This window comes from Saccostrea cucullata, unplaced genomic scaffold (assembly GCF_032062105.1).
Source record: "Saccostrea cucullata isolate Sc308-1 unplaced genomic scaffold, CSIRO_AGI_Scuc_v1 ctg1907, whole genome shotgun sequence".
NCBI lineage: Eukaryota > Metazoa > Mollusca > Bivalvia > Ostreida > Ostreidae > Saccostrea > Saccostrea cuccullata.
Window position 1 is genome coordinate 88,417 of NW_026919461.1, and position 25,450 is coordinate 113,866.

At 33.4% G+C, this 25,450-nt stretch overlaps 1 protein-coding gene across 1 annotated transcript in view; it reads left to right on the top strand.

Moving 5' to 3' along the window:
• Window positions 1-25,450, top strand: part of LOC134232010 (uncharacterized) — a 61,491-nt gene continuing 36,041 nt past the window's right edge. Inside the window, exons 1-9 of the mRNA XM_062713961.1 lie at window positions 1-68; window positions 1,600-1,763; window positions 3,506-3,733; window positions 3,944-4,189; window positions 9,382-9,636; window positions 15,101-15,340; window positions 17,971-18,219; window positions 18,705-19,113; window positions 22,611-22,719. Of these exons, the coding sequence (XP_062569945.1) occupies window positions 1,670-1,763; window positions 3,506-3,733; window positions 3,944-4,189; window positions 9,382-9,636; window positions 15,101-15,340; window positions 17,971-18,219; window positions 18,705-19,113; window positions 22,611-22,719 (1,830 nt within the window). The 5' untranslated portion in view covers window positions 1-68; window positions 1,600-1,669. The remainder of the gene's footprint in view (window positions 69-1,599; window positions 1,764-3,505; window positions 3,734-3,943; window positions 4,190-9,381; window positions 9,637-15,100; window positions 15,341-17,970; window positions 18,220-18,704; window positions 19,114-22,610; window positions 22,720-25,450) is intronic.

Sequence of the window (25,450 nt, forward strand, 5' to 3'; positions counted from 1 at the left end):
CCTTTCCAAACGGAAGGAAACGAGCATCATGGATTTTTTTTTTATGAGAATTTCGTAACAAAGAGAAGGTGAGATACTGTTTTTTTTATATATAAGAAAAGATTTGATGATGCATATGCAATACAACTATCATTGGATTCCATAGAAAGAATCAATGAAATGTAAATATCCTAAATGTACTGCAAGTTAAATGTTTCTGATGTCAGATGATGGATTATATTTCCGTGTTTTACATGTAGAAATATGTCAACAACAGCTAGGCCTTGCTCCATTTTGGTCTTCTTTATGTGTTTGTGTGTGTCAAAAGGTATCTTTATTTTAGTAGCACTAGCACGAAATCTCGTACATATGTATTTAAGCTTCATAGACGTCGGAACTAAGGGGCGGGTTGGGAGGATTCAACATTTGGATCAATCTGCTTCTGAGACTTCTTTCTAATTGGCAACAATAAAACAGAATTGTGAAAATACTTCTCTTGTCATTTATTGTAGGCCTAAACCTAAGAGCGCGTGTAAAATATCCAAACTCAAGTGACCTTAACAGGCATATTTGTGAATGTGACAGGCTTATTGTCTTGCTTAAATTCCTTTGGACTTCATGATATCACAACGTTGTGAATATTAAAATTATGACCACGCGTGTTTTATAGCAGCATATACTAAACTACATTGAATTCTAACGATTGTGTTACTGGATGTGCTAATAATAATCTTTTTTGAACCATTTAATTGTATCTAAAAGGGATCATTTCTTAAATCAATATTAATTTTGATGGAGAAAAATTATTATGACTTTATCTTTGTTTCGCCTTGTGAAACAGTGACATAAATAAACAAGTTAGAAAGTCATATGAATTCATTTTATTTAAAAACCTAAAACCTTTTAAACTAATAATTCATATTGCATTATTATTATTTTTACAATGATAGTAAGTGAAAACTGTGGAAGGATTTAGAAAATGTCAACCATATAACGTTAATTCTGGAGACCATTTTGTGAAATGGGTACTGTGGCTGCAAGAACTTATTTTGCGATTGCTAAATATCCAGATTTCTCAATTGTGCATATCAGTTTATACATATAATTGTGATCAAAAAGATGCTTATACCACAAAATGTACAAAAGGTTTCCTAGCTATGTTGTAGTACTAATCTCATTTTGATTTTTTATTAGGGTACAATTCAGTAAAATCACTTGCAATTTTTTTTTTGGGGGGGGGGGCAAAGGGTAATAATATTATGGTCAGGGCTAGTAATTATGCGAAGTAGTCTGACTGGTTTGGTACTTATAAAATTTAATGTCAAAGCCTGCGGCTTTTTCTTACTTCAATATTGATTTACCTCTGTGCTGTCTGTCGTGCGTAACATGAAACAGTCCACAGAAACAGTGGACAAATTTCAACCAAATTTATTTAAAAACACACCCATTGGTTAAGTCATGATCAAAATTTGTCCCAATGAAGAGGCGTGGTTCAGATAAAATTATGTTTTTACAGCTTCAATTCAAATTCCATGCATTCAATTTAATTCTAAAACATTAAAGCATTATTCACATGATCTGTGTTGCATATAGGCATTTCATTTGGCATTATCCTTTCAGACTGTTCAGATCTAAAATATTAGATTCTACTTGCGGGGTATTTTGATCAAAATGGAGTGATGGACGTCTCATGATGGATGCACGCGGTCCTGATCCTCCTGTACGACTTACCCCCCTTACACCAGAAGCAGACAGTAGAGCTACTGCAGCAGGAAGTCAGCAAGGTATGATCATAGGTCTCTGTTTTAGATACTCCTATATATCTATGGTATATCTTATGGCATTATACTTTCCCAGCAATCTATCTATCATATATATTTTAGAACATGATTGTTCATTCAACACATCCAGCTAACTATCTGTCTTTCTGTTATCTTTAAAGCAATATGAGCTGAAAGTTTGACATGGGAAATTTTTGTTGCAGATTTGTAATTAACTATTTCGATGATAGAAATTGAAAATTTATATACTTCTGTTTTTCATATTTGAGATGGAAGAAGTTTTTATAAGCTTTAATTGAAGCAAAATTACATTATTGTCTTACTGTACAATATTGAGTTCTTATATAGTGCGGTACGTTCGACTGTACAGAAATTTTCTTCTGAAACAATTTAAAACTTTATTTTGGCTTTTATGATCAATAGAATTTAAATTACACACAAGTTAATCATAATAACACATTTCAACAGCAAAATAAATTTCTAAAAAATGCAGCTCATATTGCTTTTAAACCATGTTTGGATGAAAGAAATTCAAATTTGTGTCATTGTAAAACTACAACAAGGCTCCTGATTCCACCTCTGATGCTAAGGAGGATATTGTTTGCTCTGCACCTATTTTGTTTTAGTTTATGGACTTTGATATGAAATTCTGTTCGTTATCTCCATATTCCTCTTCAAATGAAGATTATTTATATGAATTGGTGTAACTATTGTATTTTCAATCTTCAAAAGAACCACTGGACCAGACAAAGCGATTCTTGCACGAAACCTTTTTTATTAAAATAAATAGGAAAAAAAATTAAGGAAAAGCAAATGTCGAAGTTTGAAGTGAGAATCTGTTTTAGCTGGTTCAAGGTTTTAATGCATTTTTGGAATCATATACTAGACGTTGTTACAGTTTTCTGAAAAAAATCACATCTCTCCGAATGATCTATTGTTTGTGGTTTGAAATAAATAAATCAGTGAATGAGGATTTGATTTCAAGATTGAAGAATAGTTCAGCAGTAACTAAAAAAAGGAAAATTGCATTTCGTGCTAGACATGAATTTTTGGGTTTCGACATACCTTGAAAACCACGAAAATTAACCGACACAAAACGTAGTGATTTTACAGTATGTGTTTTAAGCAATACCTTTTAATACTTGCATCGTTAAGTAGCTTGAGTATCATTTATAACAGGGCGATGCAAGGATTGCACTGTAGCGTGATCATTGCTGTATTTTCTAGAAGATATGAGAGAGCACGTGTATCATCTTTGGAATTAATATGATACCCTGTAATTTCAAATCTCTCATAAGAATTTATTAATACATGCATAAAATATATTCATTTATATGTTATAGCCTGACAAGGAATGTATTTTGCAGTATTCAGATTAAGATTCTTCACAATTACTGTACACTATAAGTTATACACATGTATAAATATTTACATACGGTGACTTTTTTATTTCTCAGTCAACAAATGGCAATATGCACATCACATGTAGATATTTTTTGAGTGGTGGCTTTTCCCCTATGAAAAGTTCAATAGTTTACATGTTTTTCTGGAAAGTAAAGTTTGGTTTCAAAGCAAATTTAAGGATGGATGTACATGTAACAATGATTCATTGCTTAGAGACTCTGTATAAAGGAACAATTATGTAGTCATTGTTCTATTTATTCATATGACATGGTACATGTAGAAAAGTGTTACATAAAAACGATTTTCCTTTGATTGGTTTAATTGTTGTTGATATATTTTAGGACCAGCAGTATCTTATTCTCATGTTTGTCAACCTCATTGGGGCATCCCTACAGCAAACTTTATCCAGAAGGAAGGGCAGACAACTGCACTTCCAACTTCACAGCAACAATGGCATCAACAACATTACTCAATTAATGAACAGAATGGTCCATTGGCAACAAACCAAAACACAGTTTATATGCCATTTCAGCAGCAAAGCTTAAATCACCTGATGACAAACACGTCAGGTCTAAATATTTGCATTAGTAAATTGAGATTCACATGTAATTACGATTTTTAAGTCAAACAAATAGTTTTTTTTATCTCCAGGTCAGAAAATGAGGAAGATAATATTTATATAAAAGAATTCTCAGGAGAGGGGGGCCACTGCATTTGTCAATTTTGTAAATATTATGTAAATAAAATATTTTTGAAAATTTGAAATATTTTACATGTAGGACCAGGATCGATGATTGATCAGAACTATGGTGTTCAGGATCTTTTGGGCTTCCACAGCAGAAACAAGGTCCAGAGACTAGAGCAGACAACTGGACAACCATCTTCACATCATCAGCCACACCAGCATCAACAATGGCTTCTGCATCAACAAAAATTAACAAATGAACATATGGCTCCGCGTGGAAATGAAGCTTATATGTCTAATCAGCGGCCATACCCAAAACAGGAGTTGAGAACATCTTCAAGTATGATTTTCTCTGTAGCAATATTATAGGAAGATTCTGGAGTGCTTAGGTTATCCTTCTAACATTGTTTCCTTTTTGAAACATGTAAGCCTATGAGGACACTTTTGTTGGTTTAAAAGTTTATCAATCCACTTTTCAATTTTACTGTGATCGTATAGATTTATAAAGCGTTTTCGAAATTTGTAATTTGATCTGTATAAACCAATACACTGTTGATATAAATGTTCAAAGGATCTGTCCAAAATAAAAAGAGCTGAAGACCAAACTCCCAATAAATAAGTACTCAAAAATCCAAAAGAATTATTTCCAAAAAGAAAAGGCGAAGAGAGAATTGATAATTTGAGAGTAAGACCTGGAATAAAAACAGGAATGCTCTTTTCTGACCAAAACGATATTTTGTGCTCAGTGGGTATCCATGGTTCCGGATATAAAAATTCATTTCATTGACTACATTTAACCAACCATCACTAACTACCTACACTTTGTTCGTAGGTCTGTCCGTTGACCTATGAACCCCAACATGGTACCACGTGCACCCTTTATGCAGGTTAATACTCATTACTAATATTTATAGGCTCAGTCCCCATTTCTGCACTACAGGAGTTCTAGGCCTAAGCTCTTTTACTTAATTATTTCAAAGTTTCCATTATATTGCTCTTACTGAAAGCTCTTAGTAATACCATTGTATTTCCGTTCAAATTTTATTACCTATTATCTATGGGCTTGATTGGTCTATCCAGATCAATTTTAATACAAAATGATTTACCAAATTAAACCATTAATATGGAAAATTTTACGTCGATCTTATTTAGTGAATTCGGGTCAAAATGCTGTTGATTAATTATTACGTGTCAAAATTTTGCAAATGACCACTGCTTTGTTTACATTTTCTTATTGGTGATTTATTTTTAAGAAAAATATTTTTGCGATTGCAATAAACTCGCAAATTTGCTAAAAAGTTATCTACAGCAAAATTTCCAGATTAACGGCAGTTCATTGAAACAATAACAAAATCCAATTTGTTTTAACAAAATAAGAATAGTTACAAAATTAAAGTCTTTTCTTATTATAAAGTCACCGAATTTCAGTCACTAATAGTATACATTCTGATTTAATAAACCCTTATATCATTTCAGTTTTAATACTAATAACTAATATTGATTATGATATTAATTTTGTCTTAGTTTAAAATGTAAAAACAGTATGTCTGCGCTAAACCTTATAGGTTTACAAACGTTTTCTTTAACATTTGGTCAATATGTATTCGAAGAAAGGGAAGTAGCTTCTTAAATTAAGCATATACATTATGAAAATAATGACACATGACAGTTTTTATCACCAACATATTTATCTTCATTTTTATTTATCCGTCCCTGTCCTTCAATTAAAGTCCCCACCCTAGGCCTGAATAATTTTTTTGATAAATAACTGATGAAATATATAGTGATAACAAACAGTATTCAGAATCAAAAGTCCATTAAACAATACCATAATGAAGCAGAGTAAGTATGGATCTCCAAAAAATCAGAGATAAGTTCAGGTGCCAAGGAGGAGAAGACATTCCCTGCACAATAGCATTATGTTCCTTGTCATAATCAGAGAAAACGGGAAAAAATGTTGAATATTCAGTATGTAAAGACTCCCTTTGAATCATATTTACAAGTACGGGTGTTATTGTTCTACAAATTCTTTGACTACAAAAATTTTGCTATTGCTATCCGTTTTCGTCCGTCGTCGTGCGTCGTGCGTTGTGCGTTAACATTTGAACATTTTCAGCTTCTTCTCTGCAACCACTGAACCAATTTCAACCAAATTTGGCATAAAGCATCTATGGGTGAAGGGGAACAAAAATTATGAATTTCATGATCCCTGCCTCCCTGGGGCCTGAGGGGTGGGGCAAAAACTGTCACGACAGCCGTCGTGCTCTGTCCAGTCAGATATAACAAGATTTTTTTTTCTATTTACAATTTTTTATCTATAAATAAAATCAATAAAAACCAATATTCACAATATATTTACACAGCTCTTATTTACAATAAATAGAACTTAAAGTCTCTTATAATCCTCAATATCGTTGGCTCCGAACCACGTCTACACCGACACGCCCCGTTTCACGACGGACTCCCGCCAACTGGCTCCCAGTGGGTATCCCGGTCTGATTAAGGTGGTCACCAACACACACACACGGCTAGATTATTGGATTACATCAGGAACCTTTGAATTAAATAACATTTTTAAGTCACAAGCTACGTATACAAAAGAAAAACTCAAGTCACCATTGACTACAATTGCACTAATGGCACACCATACAATCAGTCCCGGTAATTTTAACCGAACACTATTATAACAAGAAAAACGTTAAGAATACACAACATCTTAACAAAAGTGGTTTTAACTATTAAACCCACAACACCGACTTTATAAGCGGCAAAACAAAATAGCCTACGTGCGTATATAACTCAGTACATTGCACAAAAATAGAACAATAAACGCATGAGTAACTCTACCCAGCAAAACCTGTATACGTAAATAGTAACAAAAACATTAATTAACTCAAGTTCTTAAATAGTTCTACGTTTTAAATGTATTACTCAAAAACTTACATATGAAATAAAAAACAAACTTACCCCTTTGGAGAAATGGTTACCGTTGAAAGAAAAAATTTAGCCACTCATCTTGGACTGTATGTCAACCATTTAAAAGCTATGAAAACGTGGACCCTGGTTACCTGGTCAGCTATGCAGCGATTTAAATACCCCAAAATACAATAGGTCGTAACTGACCAATACCTGCAAAACTTAACTGAGGTTCAATAAGGTAACAAAAGTATAGAGGTCCAGTAAAGGGTAAATAAAATAAAAACCATAAACATAATGTAAATGCAATTAAAATTAAATATTGATTGTGACAAAAACCACTAAAATTAATGCAATCTTTAAAAATCTTCTTCTTTACTCCTGGACATCAAGCAGTCAAACTGTTTGCATGATTGTAATCAGCAATGAGTCCTCTACCAAAATTGTGAAATTCATGCCCCAGGGGTCAGGGGTTCTAGTGCTAGGGCGGGGCTAAATAAGTAGGTAGTGAAAATGCATTATTTCTTTGAAAATCATCTTCTCTGCTCCTGGGTTTTAAATAAATAAACTAAGTACAAAGTTATGATGAGCAAGAGTGTCTCTACCAAAATTGTGAATTTTATGGCCCCAGGGTCAGGGGTTCTGGTTTTAGGGCGGGGCTCTATAGATCATTTAGTGAAAATACATGAATTCTCTGAAAATCTTCTTCTCTGCTCCTGGGTATTTAATAACTAACTAAGTACATAGTTATGATGAGCAGGAATGCCTCTTCCATAATTGTTTTTTTTTTGCCCCAGGGTCAGGGGTTCTGGTGTTAGGGGGGGGCTCTATAGATTATATAGTGAAAATACATGAATTCTCTGAAAATCTTCTTCTCTGCTCCTGGGTATTTAATAAACTAACTAAGTGCATAGTTATGATGAGCAAGAGTGCCTCTTCCATAATTGTGTATTTTTTGGCCCCAGGGTCGGGGTTCTGGTGTTAGGGCGGGGCTCTATTGATTATATAGTGAAAATACATGAATTCTTTGAAAATCTTCAATTCTGCTCCTGGGTATTAAATAAACTTACTAAGTGCATAGTTATGATGAGCAAGAGTGCCTCTACCATGATAATGAATTTTATGGCCCCAGGGTCAGGGGTTAGGGTGGGACTGTATTGATTATATAGTGAAAATACATGAATTCTTTGAAAATCTTCTCCTTTGCTCCTAGGAAATAAATAAACTAACTAAGTACATAGTTATGATGAGCAAGAATGCCTCTTCCATAATTGTGAATTTTATAGCCACAGGGTCAGGGGTTCTGGTGTTATGGTGGGGCTCTATTGATTATATAGTGAAAATACATTAAATCTTTAAAAATTTTCTTCTCTGCTCCAGGGTATTAAGTAGATGAACTACAAATATAATTATGATGAATATCGTCGCTGTAATATCAAAATGTCGTAAGTCGATTTTTGGCGCGAAATTTTTATTGCTAATTTGGAATCTGCAATATCGAATACATGTTCTGTCAAAACGTCATGTCTCTAGGCCAATTAGAAAGTGAGATACAGACGTGTGATAAAAGCGCGTATGTCCATTGGATGCATTTTTTTTCCTGACAAAAGGTCGTATGTCTCTGGGCACTGACAAGGATGTCACTGGCCGTCTGATATCAAGGTAAAAATTATAATTTTAGTTAAATCTTTTATAATTTTTACTAAAAAATGTGTTCAACATACACAACAAAGTATATTTATTTAATAAACAGAGAAATCAATGGAAAGATTGATGAAAAGTTAGATGTAAGTTACTTCATGACAAACTTAATTCAGTTTTTCGAAGTTTGTAACTGCAATAAATTTATGAGTATGTTAATTCATATAAAACATTTCAGAGCGTTCTAATATCAGATTCGTACGCTTTACAATACATTGCAGGGGTTTGTTTCAATGCTTTTCTGGAGATACGACAATTTGTACAGAAAAAACATCCAGGACAGAAAGGAAAACACTAGACATACGACATTTTGAAAAAAGATGTTTTTTGTCTCTCCTGAAAAGTTGGGATTTTTGACTTACGACAATTTGATATTACAGCGACGATATAGCTATGATAGACAAGGGCCCATATTCTACAGAATTGTGAATTTCAAGGCCCCAGGGTCAGGGGTACCATAGAGGGGGGGGGGCTGTACTTATATGCTGAAAATGAATGAATGGTTTGAAATCTGCTTCTTGGTATTAATCAAATATCAAGGCCAAAGGGTCAGGGGTTCATGTATGGTAAGGGCACTACTGATTATTGCTGAATATTACTGATTAGTTGAAATGCATTTTTTTCCCTTACCCTGCGTATGGTTATTAAGTAAACAAACTAAGCAATAAGTGTATTGTTATGATGATCAATGGTGCCTCTTTCAAAATTGTGAATGCCATAACATCTGGCTTAAAACATGAATCAAGTTTAATCACTGGAAAGTTGTTGCATAATGCTCAGGTGACCTATAAGGCCCATGGGCCTCTTGTTTTTCTGATAGTGATATTGAAAGTGGAACAGGGGTCAAGGGTATCTTTTTATTTGATCTTTTTACTTATGATATACTTATTTTTACTACGTGTTGATTTACTTTAGGACCAGCAATATTTAATCTTCAAAATAACGATACTCAGGCTCCTTCGGGCCCATGTCCATTCATCCAGCAGCAAGGGAATACAACGCTACAACCAGCTCTACAGCAACAACAACCACATCAGCAACGTCAGTATCAGTACTTTATGAAAGGACAAAATGATCGATTGACACCACATAGATATACACAACATCAGAATGATGCTGCTATGCCTTTACAACGGCCTAAATTTGACCAGTTTATGACAACTCTTTCAAGTATGATTATTTTCATCGTTACTGATTTGAATGGGTTTTTATTAAGGTAGTCTGATCCTTGGGTTTATAAAATTAGCAGTTAAGAAATCGAAAACATTCACTCAAGTATATCGGAACTCAAAAAGTTAATATGTAAATTTAAAGTTAATCATATTTTTAAAAATAGGGAAAATTGTCAAATCTCTGATATTTTTGCAGAAAAGGCGAATTGGGATATCAGCAATGTATTTTCAAATTGCAAATTGATCAACAAATATATTTTAGTTTAAAAAACGATGGGTATCCGGGTATTCAAGGAAATTCTCATGATTTTTAGCTCACCTGAGCCGAAGGCTCAAGTGAGCTTTTCTGATCAAAATTTGTCCGTTGTCTGTCGTCGTTGTCGTTGTTGTCGTTGTTGTCGTCGTAAACTTTTCACATTTTCATCTTCTTCTCAAGAACCACTGGGCCAATTTCAACCAAACTTGGTACAAAGTATCCTTGGGTAAAGGGGATTCAAGTTTGTTTAAATGAAGGGCCAGGCACTTTTCCAAGGGGAGATAATTATGAATTAGAGAAAAATTAATGGCATTTATAAAAAATCTTCTTCTTAAGAACCACTGGGCCAGGAAAGATGAAACTCATGTGGAATCATCCTCAGGTAGTGTAGATTCAAGTTTGTTCAAATCATTACCCCCGGGGGTAGAGTGGGGCCAAAATGGCCGATCAAAGTTTTACAGAGGAATATATAGGAAAAATCTTTAAAAATCTTCTTCTCGAGAACCACTGGGCCAGGAAAGATGAAACTCATGTGGAATCATCCTCAGGTAGTGTAGATTCAAGTTTGTTCAAATCATGACCCCCGGAGGTAAGTTGGGGCCAAAATGGCCGATCAAAGTTTTACATAGGAATATATAGGGAAAATCTTTAAAAATCTTCTTCTCAAGAACCTTTGGTTCAGGAAAGATGAAACTCAAATGGAATCATCCTCAGGTAGTATAGATTCAAGTTTGTTCAAATCATGACCCCCGGGGGTAGGGTGGGGCCAAAATGGCCGATCAGAGTTTTACATAGGAATATATAGGAAAAATCTTTAAAAATCTTCTTCTGAAGTACCACTGAGCCAGGAAAGATTAAAGTCGTGTGGGATCATCCTCAGGTAGTGTAGATTCAAGTTTGTTCAAATCCTGACCCCCGGGGGTAGGGTGGGGCCAAAATGGCCGATCAAAGTTTTACATAGGAATATATAGGAAAAATCTTTAAAAATCTTCTTCTCAAGCACCACTGGGCCAGGAAAGATGAAACTCATTCGGGATCATCCTCAGGTAGTGTAGATTCAAGTTTGTTCAAATCCTGACCCCCGGAGGTGGTGTGGGGCCAAAATGGCCGATCAAAGTTTTACATAGGAATATATATAGAAAAAATCTTTAAAAAAATCTTCTTCTCAAGAACCACTGGGCCAGGAAAGATGAAACTCGTGTGGAATCATCCCCAGGTAGTGTAGATTCAAGTTTGTTCAAATTATGACCCCCGGGGGAAGGGTGGGGCCAAAATGGCTGATCAAAGTTTTACATAGGAATATATAAGAAAAATCTTTTAAAATCTTCTTCTCAAGTACCACTGGGCCAGGAAAGATGAAACTCATTCGGGATCATCCTCAGGTAGAATAGATTCAAGTTTCTTCAAATCATGACCCCCGGAGGTAGGGTGGGGCCAAAATGGCCGATCAAAGTTTTACATAGGAATATATAGGGAAAATCTTTAAAAATCTTCTTCTCAAGAACCTTTAGGTCAGGAAAGATGAAACTCAAATGGAATCATCCTCAGGTAGTATAGATTCAAGTTCGTTCAAATCATGACCCCCGGGGGTAGGATGGGGCCAAAATGTCGGATCAAAGTTTTACATAGGAACATATAGGGAAACCTTTTAAAATCTTCTTTTCAAGTACTTCAAAGCTAGGCTTCGTTATTTTTATAGGGAATCATCCTCAGGTAGTGTAGATTCAAGTTTGTTCAAATCATGACCCCTGGGGGGTGTGTGTAAAATTCAAGCGCCCCCCCCCCCCAAAGTTTACTTTCAGTTCTGATCTGATCTGTGTTTTTTCCTAGCCAATTGCTCAGGTGAGCGATGTGGCCCCTGGGCCTCTTGTTATACTTATTTGGGATTTTTTGTGTTCTTTTTCCGTTATGTATTATATAATACATAGTGTAAAAGGCTTTTGCTATCATTGCAAGACACCACAAACCACTTCTCATTTCATATCATGCAAATAAGCATTGGCATCTTAGGCTGGATTCAAGAAAATCTTATTTCTCTGAAACTGTACTTTTTATGCTCCCGTAAACGAAGTTTCGAGGGTATATAGTTTTTGTCGTGTCCGTCCGTCTGTCTAGCTGTCTAGTTTTTCGTTTGTCCACAAAAAAGTTAACTTGCCCATAACTTTCGATTAGTGGAGCCATGAATTTCATATTTCACATGTGTATTCCTTGTGACAAGACTTTTTTTTTGGATACCACCAAAGAGCTAAATCCAGGAATGTGCTTAATCGGCCTAATGATTTTAGGAAAATTAAAGTGAGGGGGATAAGAAAATAATTTACGGAAAAATTATCCTTAGGTATCAAAGTTGAATAGTTTACGCCAAAATTTCATTTGATGACGTCATATTTGTGTACAAAACATCTAAACACGTGCACTTTGCTACTTTTTATCAAAATTTAGCATTTTTTCGTCTTTGATTCAAATTTTTGCTGTGTCCACACCCTTTGAACAAAATAAAATTTACACCATTAAAAAGAAAATTAAAAATTGAACTAATAGAGTATTATTTTATTTTGTTCGAGGGGTGTGGCCACATCGAAATATTTAATTTTCGTTCGATTCAAATTTCTTCGAACCGACCACCAAAGTGGAAATAATGGGGGTTTACCCATATTGATTAAAAAGAAACAAGATTCTTTGTTGCTTTTGTAAATTTTAATTAGTTTTTAAATGCAAATATACCATTTATTATAAGTTATTTTGTGTTGTGCAAAAAAATTACGTAAGTCTCTCGGAGTCTCTGTAAGAATGACTGCATGAAGATGCAAGAATGGTGACTCATTCCTAACCCAAGACTTTTTATTCGAGTGCAGCTGATCTAGGTTTACATTATCATTGATTATGCTGAAATATTTTTTTTTTAAAATGGATACTCTTTCCCCCAAAATCTTATTTATTTTACAAACAATGTATTCATGTTTTATCTCCCGATCCCGTCTCCTCGTCTCCATCGTCACTATGTAATCAAAGGGAGATCACCCGAGAAACTTATTTGTCAACAAGTCTGAATTAATCCTAAAATATAATTTTAACATAAACAGTTATATCGGAAGCAACTACCAGGATGTATATATAAACTGAAAATTATTGTTTTACCCCTTTACAAAACACAAATTGTGTATGTCGTGAAGTCTGCATCGACTGGCGTCATAAATGATAAAAATGATTTACGTTTACTTGAGCCAAGATACAAGCGCACAAAGCCACAGGCCACATCCAAAACCAACATGCATTTCAGAAACTGCTGTTGGCATTTCAAGAAGACAGCTTAATTTAAAAAAGTTTATTATTAAAAATATTTTCCGATCCGAGAGTTTATAACATATGTAGGCCTAACGAAGTATTGAAGTTAGAAAATTCGAGTTGAAAATTTAAACAGATCTATTGAAATAAACAATCTGCAAAAACTTACTACATGTACCGAGATAGTGACAGCTCTTTATGGTTGCAGGTAATTCCAGTCTCGCCTTCATGCCACATGAAAAAAGTCAAAAAGAGGCTACTTGTTTATCTCTTTTTATTTTGAGTTGCTCCTCTCAAATGTAACCTGTTCAACTTCAGGTCTAAGGGAAAGAGGATAGCCAAAATTAGCAAGCCAGTTTATAGTAGAGTACATTCTCATGGGAGATAGAGCCTGGACATAAAATGAGAGGCTTAGAGAGTGAGGTCTTCTAACGAAAAAAAATAGCCTGAGGGTAATGTGTGGGGGTGGGGGGTCGGAACCCCACAATATGAAGTATGACAAATTATTACTGATGTGTGACAAATAACAACGCAGATAACTTAAGTACTCTTTTATAAGAATATGGCAATAAAGATACTACAGGGATACAGTTACATGTATATTTAAAAAGAAATTAATTGAATTGCACTTTCATTTATTTTTTTAAATTTGTATGATAAAAAATTAAGAACATTACTGATGTTTCGTGACTTGGTCATTGAATTAATTCATTATACCGGTGTGTCCCAAATGTACATGTATCATAAACGGATTGAACTGGAAATTTTACCTGTCTGTCATTTTTTTTTCTTGAAAAAAAACGTACAGAATATAACATCATAGATAGGGTGTGTCTCTGATTCATTCAACATGGTATCTAGGGGGTATAGTATATTTTTTCTACTCTTTGCATTTATCATGTGTTTATCCCGTCCGTCCTCACGATGTGCAACATAGTCAGCAGAAACTATAATGTACACGACCCAAGTTTATTATCGTCAGAATGTGCATTTGATAATTGAGGCGTTATTTGATCAGATATTCATTAATTTAAGATTTCATCAAAGTTGTTGCATAAACTGCTCCCAAAGAACAAAACTTATTAACACGCATTCTCTGTAAGCACCTACAAATTAACTATAGGGCTTGGAAACGACATGTCTCAGATTTTGATGAAATTATTCCATAGGTGTGTCTTGGTACAAAACTAGTAAATATCGTGTCGGAAGTTCCACACGTGCACTTGGTTGCCATGGAGACGGATCCATTGAATTCGGCCATTTTGGCCCATTTTGACTAAAGTAAAACATGAAAATTGAAGAAATGTAAATGAATATTAATCGGTATCTAATACACTCTATCAAAAATCATTGGATCATTTGATAACATGACCTTTTAGGGTACACAGAGCATATACTCGTTTATTCTAGAAAAATTCTTCTTGTAAGAAAAAGGTTGTGCAAAATGACATGGTTTCTAAAAATTTGAAAAATGGGGAAATTGGAATTTTTTGAGATCTTTGAGGCTAGATAAGAAAAATTGTCCGCGGAAATTTCCCAAATCTTATGTGTGTAATTATACTTGGGAATAAGTAGTGTCATTTCATGAAAAAACATAAGTTGGCTTTTGCTCCTATTTTTAGTAAAATGTATCTATAAATAGATATATTTTAGAAAAATGTGAAAAATTAAATTTTGCCAAAGTTTTAATTGTCATTACTGCATAATTAGAGCGTATATTGTAAAATTTGAAATTTTAATGACAAGAGCTGGACACCACTAGCTGGTTTGGACAATGGTTGAGGGGAATTTCAATTTCTATTTTTAGTATCAGGTGGCTAAATATAGATATGTCTCTGAATATTAGGAAAAATGGCATTTTTGTACGAATTGAAATTGTTAATGCAGTACATATTTTTTTTTAAATTGAAAAATATTTTAGGTCCAGCATTGGTTTCTGATCAGAACTATGGTGTTCAGGATCTTTTGGGCTTCAACAGGGTAAACACAAACCAGCGACTAGAGGAGACAACTGCACAACCAACTTCACATCATCAACAGCATCAACAACAGCTTCAGCATCAACAACAAATAATGAATGAACAAATGGCTCCACATGAAAATAAAGCTTATATGTCATACCAGCAGCCACACTCAAATCAGGAGTTGAGAACCCCTATAGGTATGATTTTGTCAGTATCAATAATATAGAAAATTTCTAGTGTGGCCAGGTTATCCTTTCAACATCTTAAAAAGGATCTTTAATTATTTTTTTGAGTCTTTAACATTTTGTTTGAAGAGCCCAACAACAAGTTAACATGTATGCAAAGGAAAGAAAGTAGCCTTTCTAAATTAAGCATATTATGAAAGATGTTCCAAAAATGATACCTTACAGTTTTCACCAATTTTATTTATCTTAAATCTAAATATTCTCCCCTGTCGTTCAAATACTGTACTAACCATAAGCCTGTAAATTTCTTTGTCAATCAATTAGTGTTGGCAAATCGGACGATTTTAAGTAACCAGTTACTCGCTTCATCTTCCGATTGAGTACCCGGTTACTTGGATTATTTTTGGTAAAAGTATCGATATCTATTATTTATCTTATTCTATACTTATCGGTAGTAGTAATGCACAAATATACTATATAGGGACAATATATATACAATAGACACATACGATATCGTCAAAGATTTTTGATTTAAAAAAAGAAAATAAATAGGGAATTCGACACATAAAGACAAATAAATACGTTACCGCCAATCGCCACTTTTTGCTTTCTTTTTCAGCCCCCGAAATATTGTCGCAATCAAGTAGAATAATTATTTACATACTCCATTATTAATAATCAATATGTGGAGTGTCCAGTAAATCGCTTGTTTTCGAATAATTTAAACTTAGGTGATTTAACAGATTTTGAATCAGCTGTTCTTTTGTTACAACTCCAAACTTATTAGGTCTGCGGCGGCATCTCGTTAAATTATCAAATGAGGTAAGGCCAATTTTTTTTTATTAGTTGTTTTACGGATCCACCGACCCCATTTTTTTAAGTTTTGGAAAAAAAATTCCATTCAATCCTTTTTATATAATCGCTGATCGAACTTGACTTTAATCATAATAAAAAAAAATCCGGTAATGACCGTACATTGTTTGAATTTTAATTAGTTGTGATCAGACTCATGTAAACGCTTCCATTATAGACCCTAAAACTCTGCAAGCGTTTTATAGACAGAGATGAAATAAGTATGACGGCCATGTGAAACATTTTAGGTTTTTCAAAACAGAATATAAATGTTTTAAGGACATTAGTACATGTATGACGGTTTTTATGAGCTGATTAGACTGGTGATGATTCTATATGTGACGTTATCTGATCAGCGAATGGAGTGTGGTGGTTAAGGAAATTAATATTTTCAAAACCCAGAATTTTTCTGATCTGTAAGAACGTGGTGTTACAGGTATGAACTATCAAATGATGTGAAAGAAATGTTTTTTAAATAAATTTTACAGTTTATCTAATGGTTAGGTTCATATAATATTTTCATTTTTAAAAGCACATGTTTGGTATTTTAAAATTCTGTAAACACAGAGAAATGAAAAATGTCATTGTACAGGTATGAATCTATCAAATGATGTGAAAGAAATGTTTTTTAAAGTTTTAAATTTTAGAATTGGAAAAGGAACTGACTCATCAGGATGTTCTAAGACAAAAAATGTTTGTATGAGAGTCATAGGAATGTGAAACCCTATGGGGATGACTTATCATTCTAGTAAGTTTATTTGTGTCCATTGATTGTGCACTTAATTTTAGTTTTATACGGTTTAAGAAAAGGTATTATTTGAATTTGATTAAACTTTTATTATTTTACAGGGGGTTGTGTAAAATTTGCTAAAGTGTGTTTTTCTGTGGCAATGTGGACGTAGCAGGGAATGGACATCCGTATCCAGTCATAGACATACACAGAAAAGTTTACCATTGTTCACATAATATGTCTCTCTGCTCAGAGAATCTTTCTCTTTTAGTGAGGAATGCCAAGAAAGACATTTCTGTGCAATGTTCTGAGGTTGATTTACCCAACTGCTTTGATATGCTGCATATTAAAAGTTTTGAACATTGAAAGCTGCTTCTTCTTTTTTTTTGTAGCCACCCAACGGATATTTTCCAAAAAAAAAAATCCGTAAAACAAACGCAATTAATAAAAAAAATGGCCTAATTAAAACTCAGGCCTTCAAAACATGTATGCCCCAGGCAATCAAAGCTATCAATTATATAAATTGTGAAAACTAATCAAAACGATTCACTACAACCATGCACTAGATCAAATCTAACGGTACCTAAAACTAGGGAAATGTGTAAGTTAGTATACATTTATAAATTATAAAACATTCATTTCCTTTCCCTTTACTATGTAGAATTAATTTCATCCGAGTAACCGAATAGCAGTTTTAATAACCGATACTCGCAACGTTCGACGGTTAACCGGTTAACCAGGTACTCGTTGCCAACACTACAATCAATGCATCACACTGATGAAATATATGAGATAAGGATGTGAGTTCTTTGTCATAATCCGGAAAAGCGGGAAAATCTGTTAAATTTTTCAGTGAGTAAAAACGCTTTTTGAAGCATATTTACATGTACGGGGTTCACTGATCTACAAATTCATTGACTTCCAAAAAAATAAGGTGGTGATGTGGAAGTTCCAAGTATTTTTATTTGGATAATGATATTGAAATCGGAACAGAAAATGAAATGTGATTTTGGAAGAATGGTCACTTTACTTGTTTTAATGTTGTGCTGACTTACTTTAGGACAAGCAATATTTTATCCTCAAAATAACGGTGCTCAGGCTCCTTGGGGTCTACATCCATTCATCCAGCAGAAAAGACATACAACACCACAACCAGCTCTACAGCAACAACAGCCACATCAGCAACATCAGCATCAGAATTTTATGAAGGGACAAAATGAGCGATTGACACCAAATACACCACATCAAAATGATGCTCCTATGCCTTTTCAACGGCCAAATTTTGATCAGTTTATGACAACGTCTTCAAGTATGATTTTAACAGCGTTATTCAATTGAAGGGGTTTTATTTAAAAGTTTATTGATACAGGCACTTTTCCTTATGTTTTTGAATATCTTTCTAAAGATTTTAGACTTAGAACGTAATAGCAATAGAAGATGTCTTTGATCACAATGAGGTTGATACCGTTGGATTACTTTTAAAATTTTGATTTTTTCATTTAAATTGAAAAAAAAACCCAAATTACTGTCAATTTTAAATTAATTGCTTCTATTGGTTACCTTTTTGCAAAGTACTGTAATAAATGTATTGGAAATAAAATCTTCCCCACTTGAAGTTGGAAAATTAATACTCAGAACACTATTTACTCTAAAAAAATTTCCACATTTAAAGTATCTAGGACTCTCTTTACAATTTTTTAAACTGCCCATAATTATTTAATTTTTGACTACTGCACGCAATATTAACTTCTTGATGAACTAGTATTATTTATATATTTTGTGTCTTTTAATAAGATCAAAGAAGGGGAATTTTAGACCACAAAAAACAACGGCATTCACCACTCTTGAATCAATTAGATGGCTCTTCGGAAAACATGTCTACCTCTGCTGTCATTCCTCTGGAAAACATGTCTACCTCTCTTGTTGCTCACATGGGAAACATGGCCACCTCTCCTGCTTTTGCTATGGGAAACATGCCTACCTTCCCTGTTGTTTCTATAGGAAACATGCCCGTCTTTCCTGCTGATCCTTTGGAAAACATGCCTGACTCTCCTGTACATCCTATGGGAAATATGTCTGTCTCTCCTACTACCCATTCGGGGAACATGTCCACGTCTCCTTTTGGTCCTATTGGAAGCCAGTCCACCTCTTCTACTGACTCTATAGGAAATGATCATAGTATTCCACATGACATTAATCAAAGGTATTTAGTATATTCAGACATCAAATCAGAAATGATAAATTCAAAAAGTAAAAACCTTTAAGTGGAGGGATATCAGGAGATAATATTATCATTATCACATGCGATAGTTGTATGTATACATTTACAGTTATTAAACTCAAAAGTTTAATTTTCTCATCGCATAAATATTTTGAAGCTTGGAAAGAATTTTTTTAATCTCAACCAAATTTCTTGCCAAGAAGTGGTGCAACCTTCATTCATTAACAAGTTACATTTCACAAAAAAAATTAAACCATTGGAATAGTTGCAACCTAAGTTTCATCCAGAAGACTGTGTACTCTTTCAAGCTATTTTAGTAATCAGAGCAGCTTTTTTTCCTCTTGCCTTTAGTTCATCTAAATCAATCAAGTGAGTTTTTATGTTCAAAATGTTTCCCTTTGTTTGTTATATATTGTCAGTGTCTCTGTTGTTTTAAATTTTAGCTTCTCCTACAGGACTATGTTTTTCTTCTCAAGAACTACAAGGTTGTGACTGACTATGATAACATGTAAACATTCCCAACTGTTGAAGATCGAAAGATTTAGATTGGTACTTTACATGTTTTTTAAAATAGATTTTTTATAGGGATGTGAAGGAATGTTTTGAAAGGACTACCGGATCGTGGTCTTCCATATTATACAATTATTGCTGTTTTTGAGGTCAATACAATGATTTAGCCATCTGAGGAGTACAATATTCACCGAGCCCAAAGGGCGAGGTGAATATTGTACTTCGAGGATGGCTTAATCATTGTATTAACAGAAAAAACAGCAATAATCGTTTTAATATATGATTTACTGATAAAATGATAAAGCATATTTGTTTGCATTTAATAATTAAGTCCTAGCCAAATACAAAAGAGAAGCAGAATGAAAATGTAAATAAGCCTAACCAGTTGTATCAATTTGATTTTTTTTAATCAATTTTAGTTGCCATGAAAAAAACATAATGTCAGTCTTTTTTAAATTTCTAGATTTTTAAAGGAAGGAGTATTATCAGGGAAAACTGATTGCCAAAAAGTAAAAATTGTTCTTCAGTAAAAGTGTTGGAGGGGTATCCTTGCATCCCCTCTTACCACCCTCACCCGAAAATATATATATTCGCTTATGTTTTGTTCACATGAAAAAAGTCATAGTTGTTTAAATAGCTTTCCAAAACAATTTGTATCAGTTTGGAATTCCCCGATCTATTTTTAGATCAATGCAGAGGAAATAAATCCTTGTATTCACCTGGAACGTCACATGCAGGTCAATACAACGTAGTATTTTTCTAACATAAATGGATCCGCAGCACAGTTAAGGTTACAAAAAAGAGGCGGAGCCTAATTTGTACGGGAAAACTTGACTATGACATCATACACAATAAACGTCATACAACATTTCTTTAAAATACCACAAAATGAGTTTATCTGCTAATTTAACCAGTAAGAAATCATCAAACTACATAAAACTTACTACAGTGTGTTTTTTTTTTGTCGTCAATTAAATCCTACATAACAAGTTATAAACAAGTCACTGATCGCAATACGCTTGTCAATATGACGTCATATCTTACAACGTGACGTAATTTGTATGCAGTGAGAGACAGATCAAGTAATATTTTCTCAACAAAATATGTATTCTCTAATTAAATAAAATATTATTTACTGATATTCTATGGGCCAATAACTTGAATTTAATGTCTTCTTCACTATTTTATTAATATATTTTCTGTACATTACGTACTTAATTGACACTCCCGTATATTTGTATGCAAGTACATCGGAGGGTAATGTGGGGGGTCTTAATAAATCGATCTAGTGCTAGGGCATACACTCTATGGATCAAAGTTAGCTTTTACATTTCAACTATAGAACTATTAATGTATCTGAAAAGTGCTGCGATCCTGATGAAACCTTAATTTAAACAATTTAATTATATCAATATTTCATGCCGCTGACCAGCAAAAAATATAGCATTCGGTCATACAAGTATAATTTTAACAATGAAATTGCAGAATTTAGACAGGATCGCAGCACTTTTTAGAAACTACAATGCGTGTTGAAAATATTTATATACTAAACTTGGCAATTTAACTTGGTTATGCCCTTGCACTAGTGATATTTATATGTAACATCAATACTTCAAGCCAATGTGCTAAAATCGCGTGACTGCCGCTTCACGTGACTAGTCTAATATAAAATATGATCGTCCTCGATATGTAGTTTTTAATCATAATTACAATTATCCGATATGAATAATGTACTAAAAATAATCGCTATCCCGATTACGAATACATTTTTAAATACAAAATTTAGTCGATATTTCCTTTGCGCACCTTAACTGTTTTGCGTCTCAGCCAATCAGAGAGATGGAAATTATTCAATCATATAATAATGATAATTATCAAACATCAAGCAAGCATCATCATGTAGGGAGATCAAAGTCTGTTCAAATTACAGATCATTGACTAAGCTGGACCATGAAATTGAGTGAAATATCTCATTTTGAATGTTAATTAAGGAAAGAAATCTTCCAGAAATCCCTTTACGAAAAAACCACCAGATTCAAATTAACACAAGTTTGCATTGTGGCTTACCAAATGTAAATAAATATAGAATCTCCCATGGTTTGTAGTTGGATATGATATTATCCAACGAGTTGTGTGATTTTTTATCCCGAACCTTGGCGAGGGGATAAAAACAGTCATTGAGTTGGATTACAAAATATGGGGTTATTCTTTTTGTCCCAAGTTTAATACTTCACAACCGATGTTTTACACTGTTATTATATGGGATTCCGCTATATTGTACTTCATCCCGCTAATGCAAATATAACTGTGGTGTGATAACTGTACTTAGTGTGGGATATGAAAACGATATCACATGGGCTATATCTGTGGAATAAAGGGGTGAACATGGGATAAATTATTTTATTCAAAGTTTCAGGATGCTAAAGAACAGGTATTTCAAACTTATAAATTCCTGCATATTGTTTGCATATATTTGTTATTTGGGATATCTGACGCAAATATTTGCATATTTGTATGACTAATACAAACATTTATTTCTATGAAAGGATTTGTTTAATGATTTTTTTTTAAATAACGAATTTTCTTGTTGTCTAGTGACACGTTCGAATATCTGTTTAGTATCTCGTCATAATTTAAAACAGTTTGATTATCATTATCATTATTTTGTTATTTTAAAACTGTTTTCAAAAATTCTAAGAAGATACACAAACCATAAATTTTGAGATTAGCAATGGTTGATTACTTATCGGAGTATATAGTAAATTACAACCTCAGGTATCTTGCACAAATTCCATGTATTGAACTTTAATCTTTTACATGTTTTATGAAGAAACTTGTTTAAGTAGCAATACTAAATTCGCAAATTCTTGGAAGAAAAACATATTGTTGAGGAACATGTGGTTTGACCTGAAGTAAATTTAACTTGAAACCTTCAGAAAAAAAGATAATCATGTTTTTCTTTATCACAGACCTTGTAGCCGATTGCAACCTTTAGATGCGATATACGACAGTTGCTCGCCATTTCCGATTATGGCCGAGAAGAGAAGTAATAACGAGACCATCTGGGAGAACGGTAACGTAAGTAGTAATATGTGGCGGTAAGACGAGTTCATTTGACGGTGACCAGCTAGATGGTAGAGTAGATCCAGGGGATCAAGGTTCCTGATACCCTGATATTGTATAGTGACACTTCCTTTCACTACTGGACGAAAAAAGTGCTGAGAATCCCAAATTTTACTGATAATGGTTGATAATTTCTGATACGGTGCTGTTCTTGCTAATAATTTCTTATATTTACTGTTATTATTACTGTTGTTGCTGATAATTTTAGTTGTTGCTGAGAATTACTGATAATTACTGTCGTCCTTACTGTTGAATCTGATAAATACTGATAAATACTGTTGATGTGCTGTCGTTGCTGAGATTTACTGATAATCACTGTGGCCACTTTTTTAAAGCTAGGAGAGGGATAACATACCCTGAAAAATTATTATTTGTTTTAAGAAAAGTATCCAGTTGTTATAAATCATTACCGTATACTTACAAAATAAATTATTCTAGATGAGAAATAAAGTCATGTTTTAATTGTCTTCGTATTTTTTGACTATATCGATTTTATTATAATCATTTTTTTATCATAATGTTCAAATTAGATCATAAAAAGCTTTAAGGGGACGTCTTTGTTATTGGTTGTAATTAATATTTATCGAGGAGAACTGAACATGTACACGTATGAGCTCTATTCGTTATGTACAACACCCCCCCCCCCCTCCCTCTCGATTTACATACAATTCTCAATTTAACAAGACAGTATGAACTAATTATCAAAAAATATTCATGAAGCATACAGTATTCACTTATTTTGAAGAATGTGACAAGTTCAAAACAACTAATTAAATTATCTTTAATTTTATAAATTTGTATACTTTTAGCTAGTACGCTCCAGATCTCTAGCTGATTATGCACACCATGCGAATTTTATACAGACTGTATCATTGTGTGGTATCAACGCTAATTAGAGTTTCTTCGCTTTTTAAATTAACTATTTGCTAAGCCATCAGGGCACTATAAATCTAATGCAATGGGATTTTCAGATGATAAAATATGCGTCTTTTTGTTAATAGTAGTACACATAGAATGGGCGCTTGTACGCTGCCGGTAGCAGCGAGATCAATTTAAACAACTGCTAAACATGTTATACATGGCCAGTCAGTAAAAAAAATAAAATAAAACTGAAAGTTTCTTTTTCCATAAATGCCATCTTGTTTGTTGTTTTGGAATACACATGTCAACCACGTATAAGAGTTCCACTCTCATTTTGAGAATCGGGTCAATTATTAGTACATTCTTTACGCCGTATAACAAATATGAAAATAATTTTGTACAAAGACTATTATTTGTTTTTCATTCCATGTTCTCCTTGTCCAGGACCTTTGTATAAACGAAAGAATTTCAGGCTGGGTGCTTATTGACATGGTTTTACTTGAACGACATGTAGCATAGAAAGGGGGAGGAATGCTGTAAACGACGAAAGGCTGATTTCTTTAATTTTATATATCATACATGCTATAATAGCTTATTCCATATTTTTCTATACATGTACATAGATTTAATTTAGAGAATCAATGAACGATAAAACATTCAGAACATTATTTTTATGAATGAGTGCGATAAACAACGTCATATATGTTACTTACATTCAAAATTCATAAAAGATTTTTGCTGCGGATTCAGTGATGTCGAGTTTCTTTGTTTCTGAATTAGGTAAAGATCATTCTAATATTATTACAAACGCTGCTTTCACTTTATCATCTTATCCTTTTAAAATTTTATTTACATTTTGCAGATTTTTTTTAATTATAAGACGAAGAAGTGAAATGTTCCGTATCAGTATCTCGTGTCAGTTTCATGGGCCACAAGCCATCATCATTAACAGAAAACACCCCTCCCCAGAGTATTCTTTTTAGATTTATCTCAAGAAATGTGCTTAAATGAAATGAATTACTGAACTTAGATAGGCAGATTATGCAGATTAAAATAATGATTAAATCTGTACAATGTTTATGAATTAAAACTTCATTTCTTTTTTTGTTTCCTTTTTAATACTGCACTGTCCTTTTTTGCTATTTTTTTAAATATCAGTTTTATTCGTCAAAATTAAAATTACAGGATATTTTTTTAACAAACTGGTAAAGATTGTTTCTGCTCAAAGTAGCAGATACAGTGTAGGAAGTGTGTTTATTGTGTACACCGGTAGCCGCAGACGGAGAACAATAGGTGATAAGTGCCCATTGTTACGCTGAACACTACAATTTGCATGGAATATACAAGTTGTACCCGGTCCCTGTTCTACCCCGGGGCCGACGACATATACACAGCACCTGTCAGTCAAATCACAGGTCGATTATCGATTTTTGATCAATGAGAACTGATCAATTTGATCATCCAAGATTGAAATCGATCAATTTGATAATTAACTTTATTAACATAATAGATTACACTAGGTCTCCTATCTTATTTAATTCTAATTTCATAAAATTAAATTTAAAAAAATGAGATTTTAAAAATAATGAATGAAAATGTTTTGTGTCATTAAATTTAATAGATCATCGGCATCAAAATTTTATATTATAACACTTGTGTACCTCTGAACTTATATTGGTACTAAGGATTCTGACCACAAATTTTTTTATCAGCCCCCATCTGCTGGTTGCACGTGTGGTGTATGTACCTTGTACATGTGCATGCAGAAGAGTTATATTCTGGGACTGTATACAAAAATAAATAAATAATTCATTCAAAATAAATG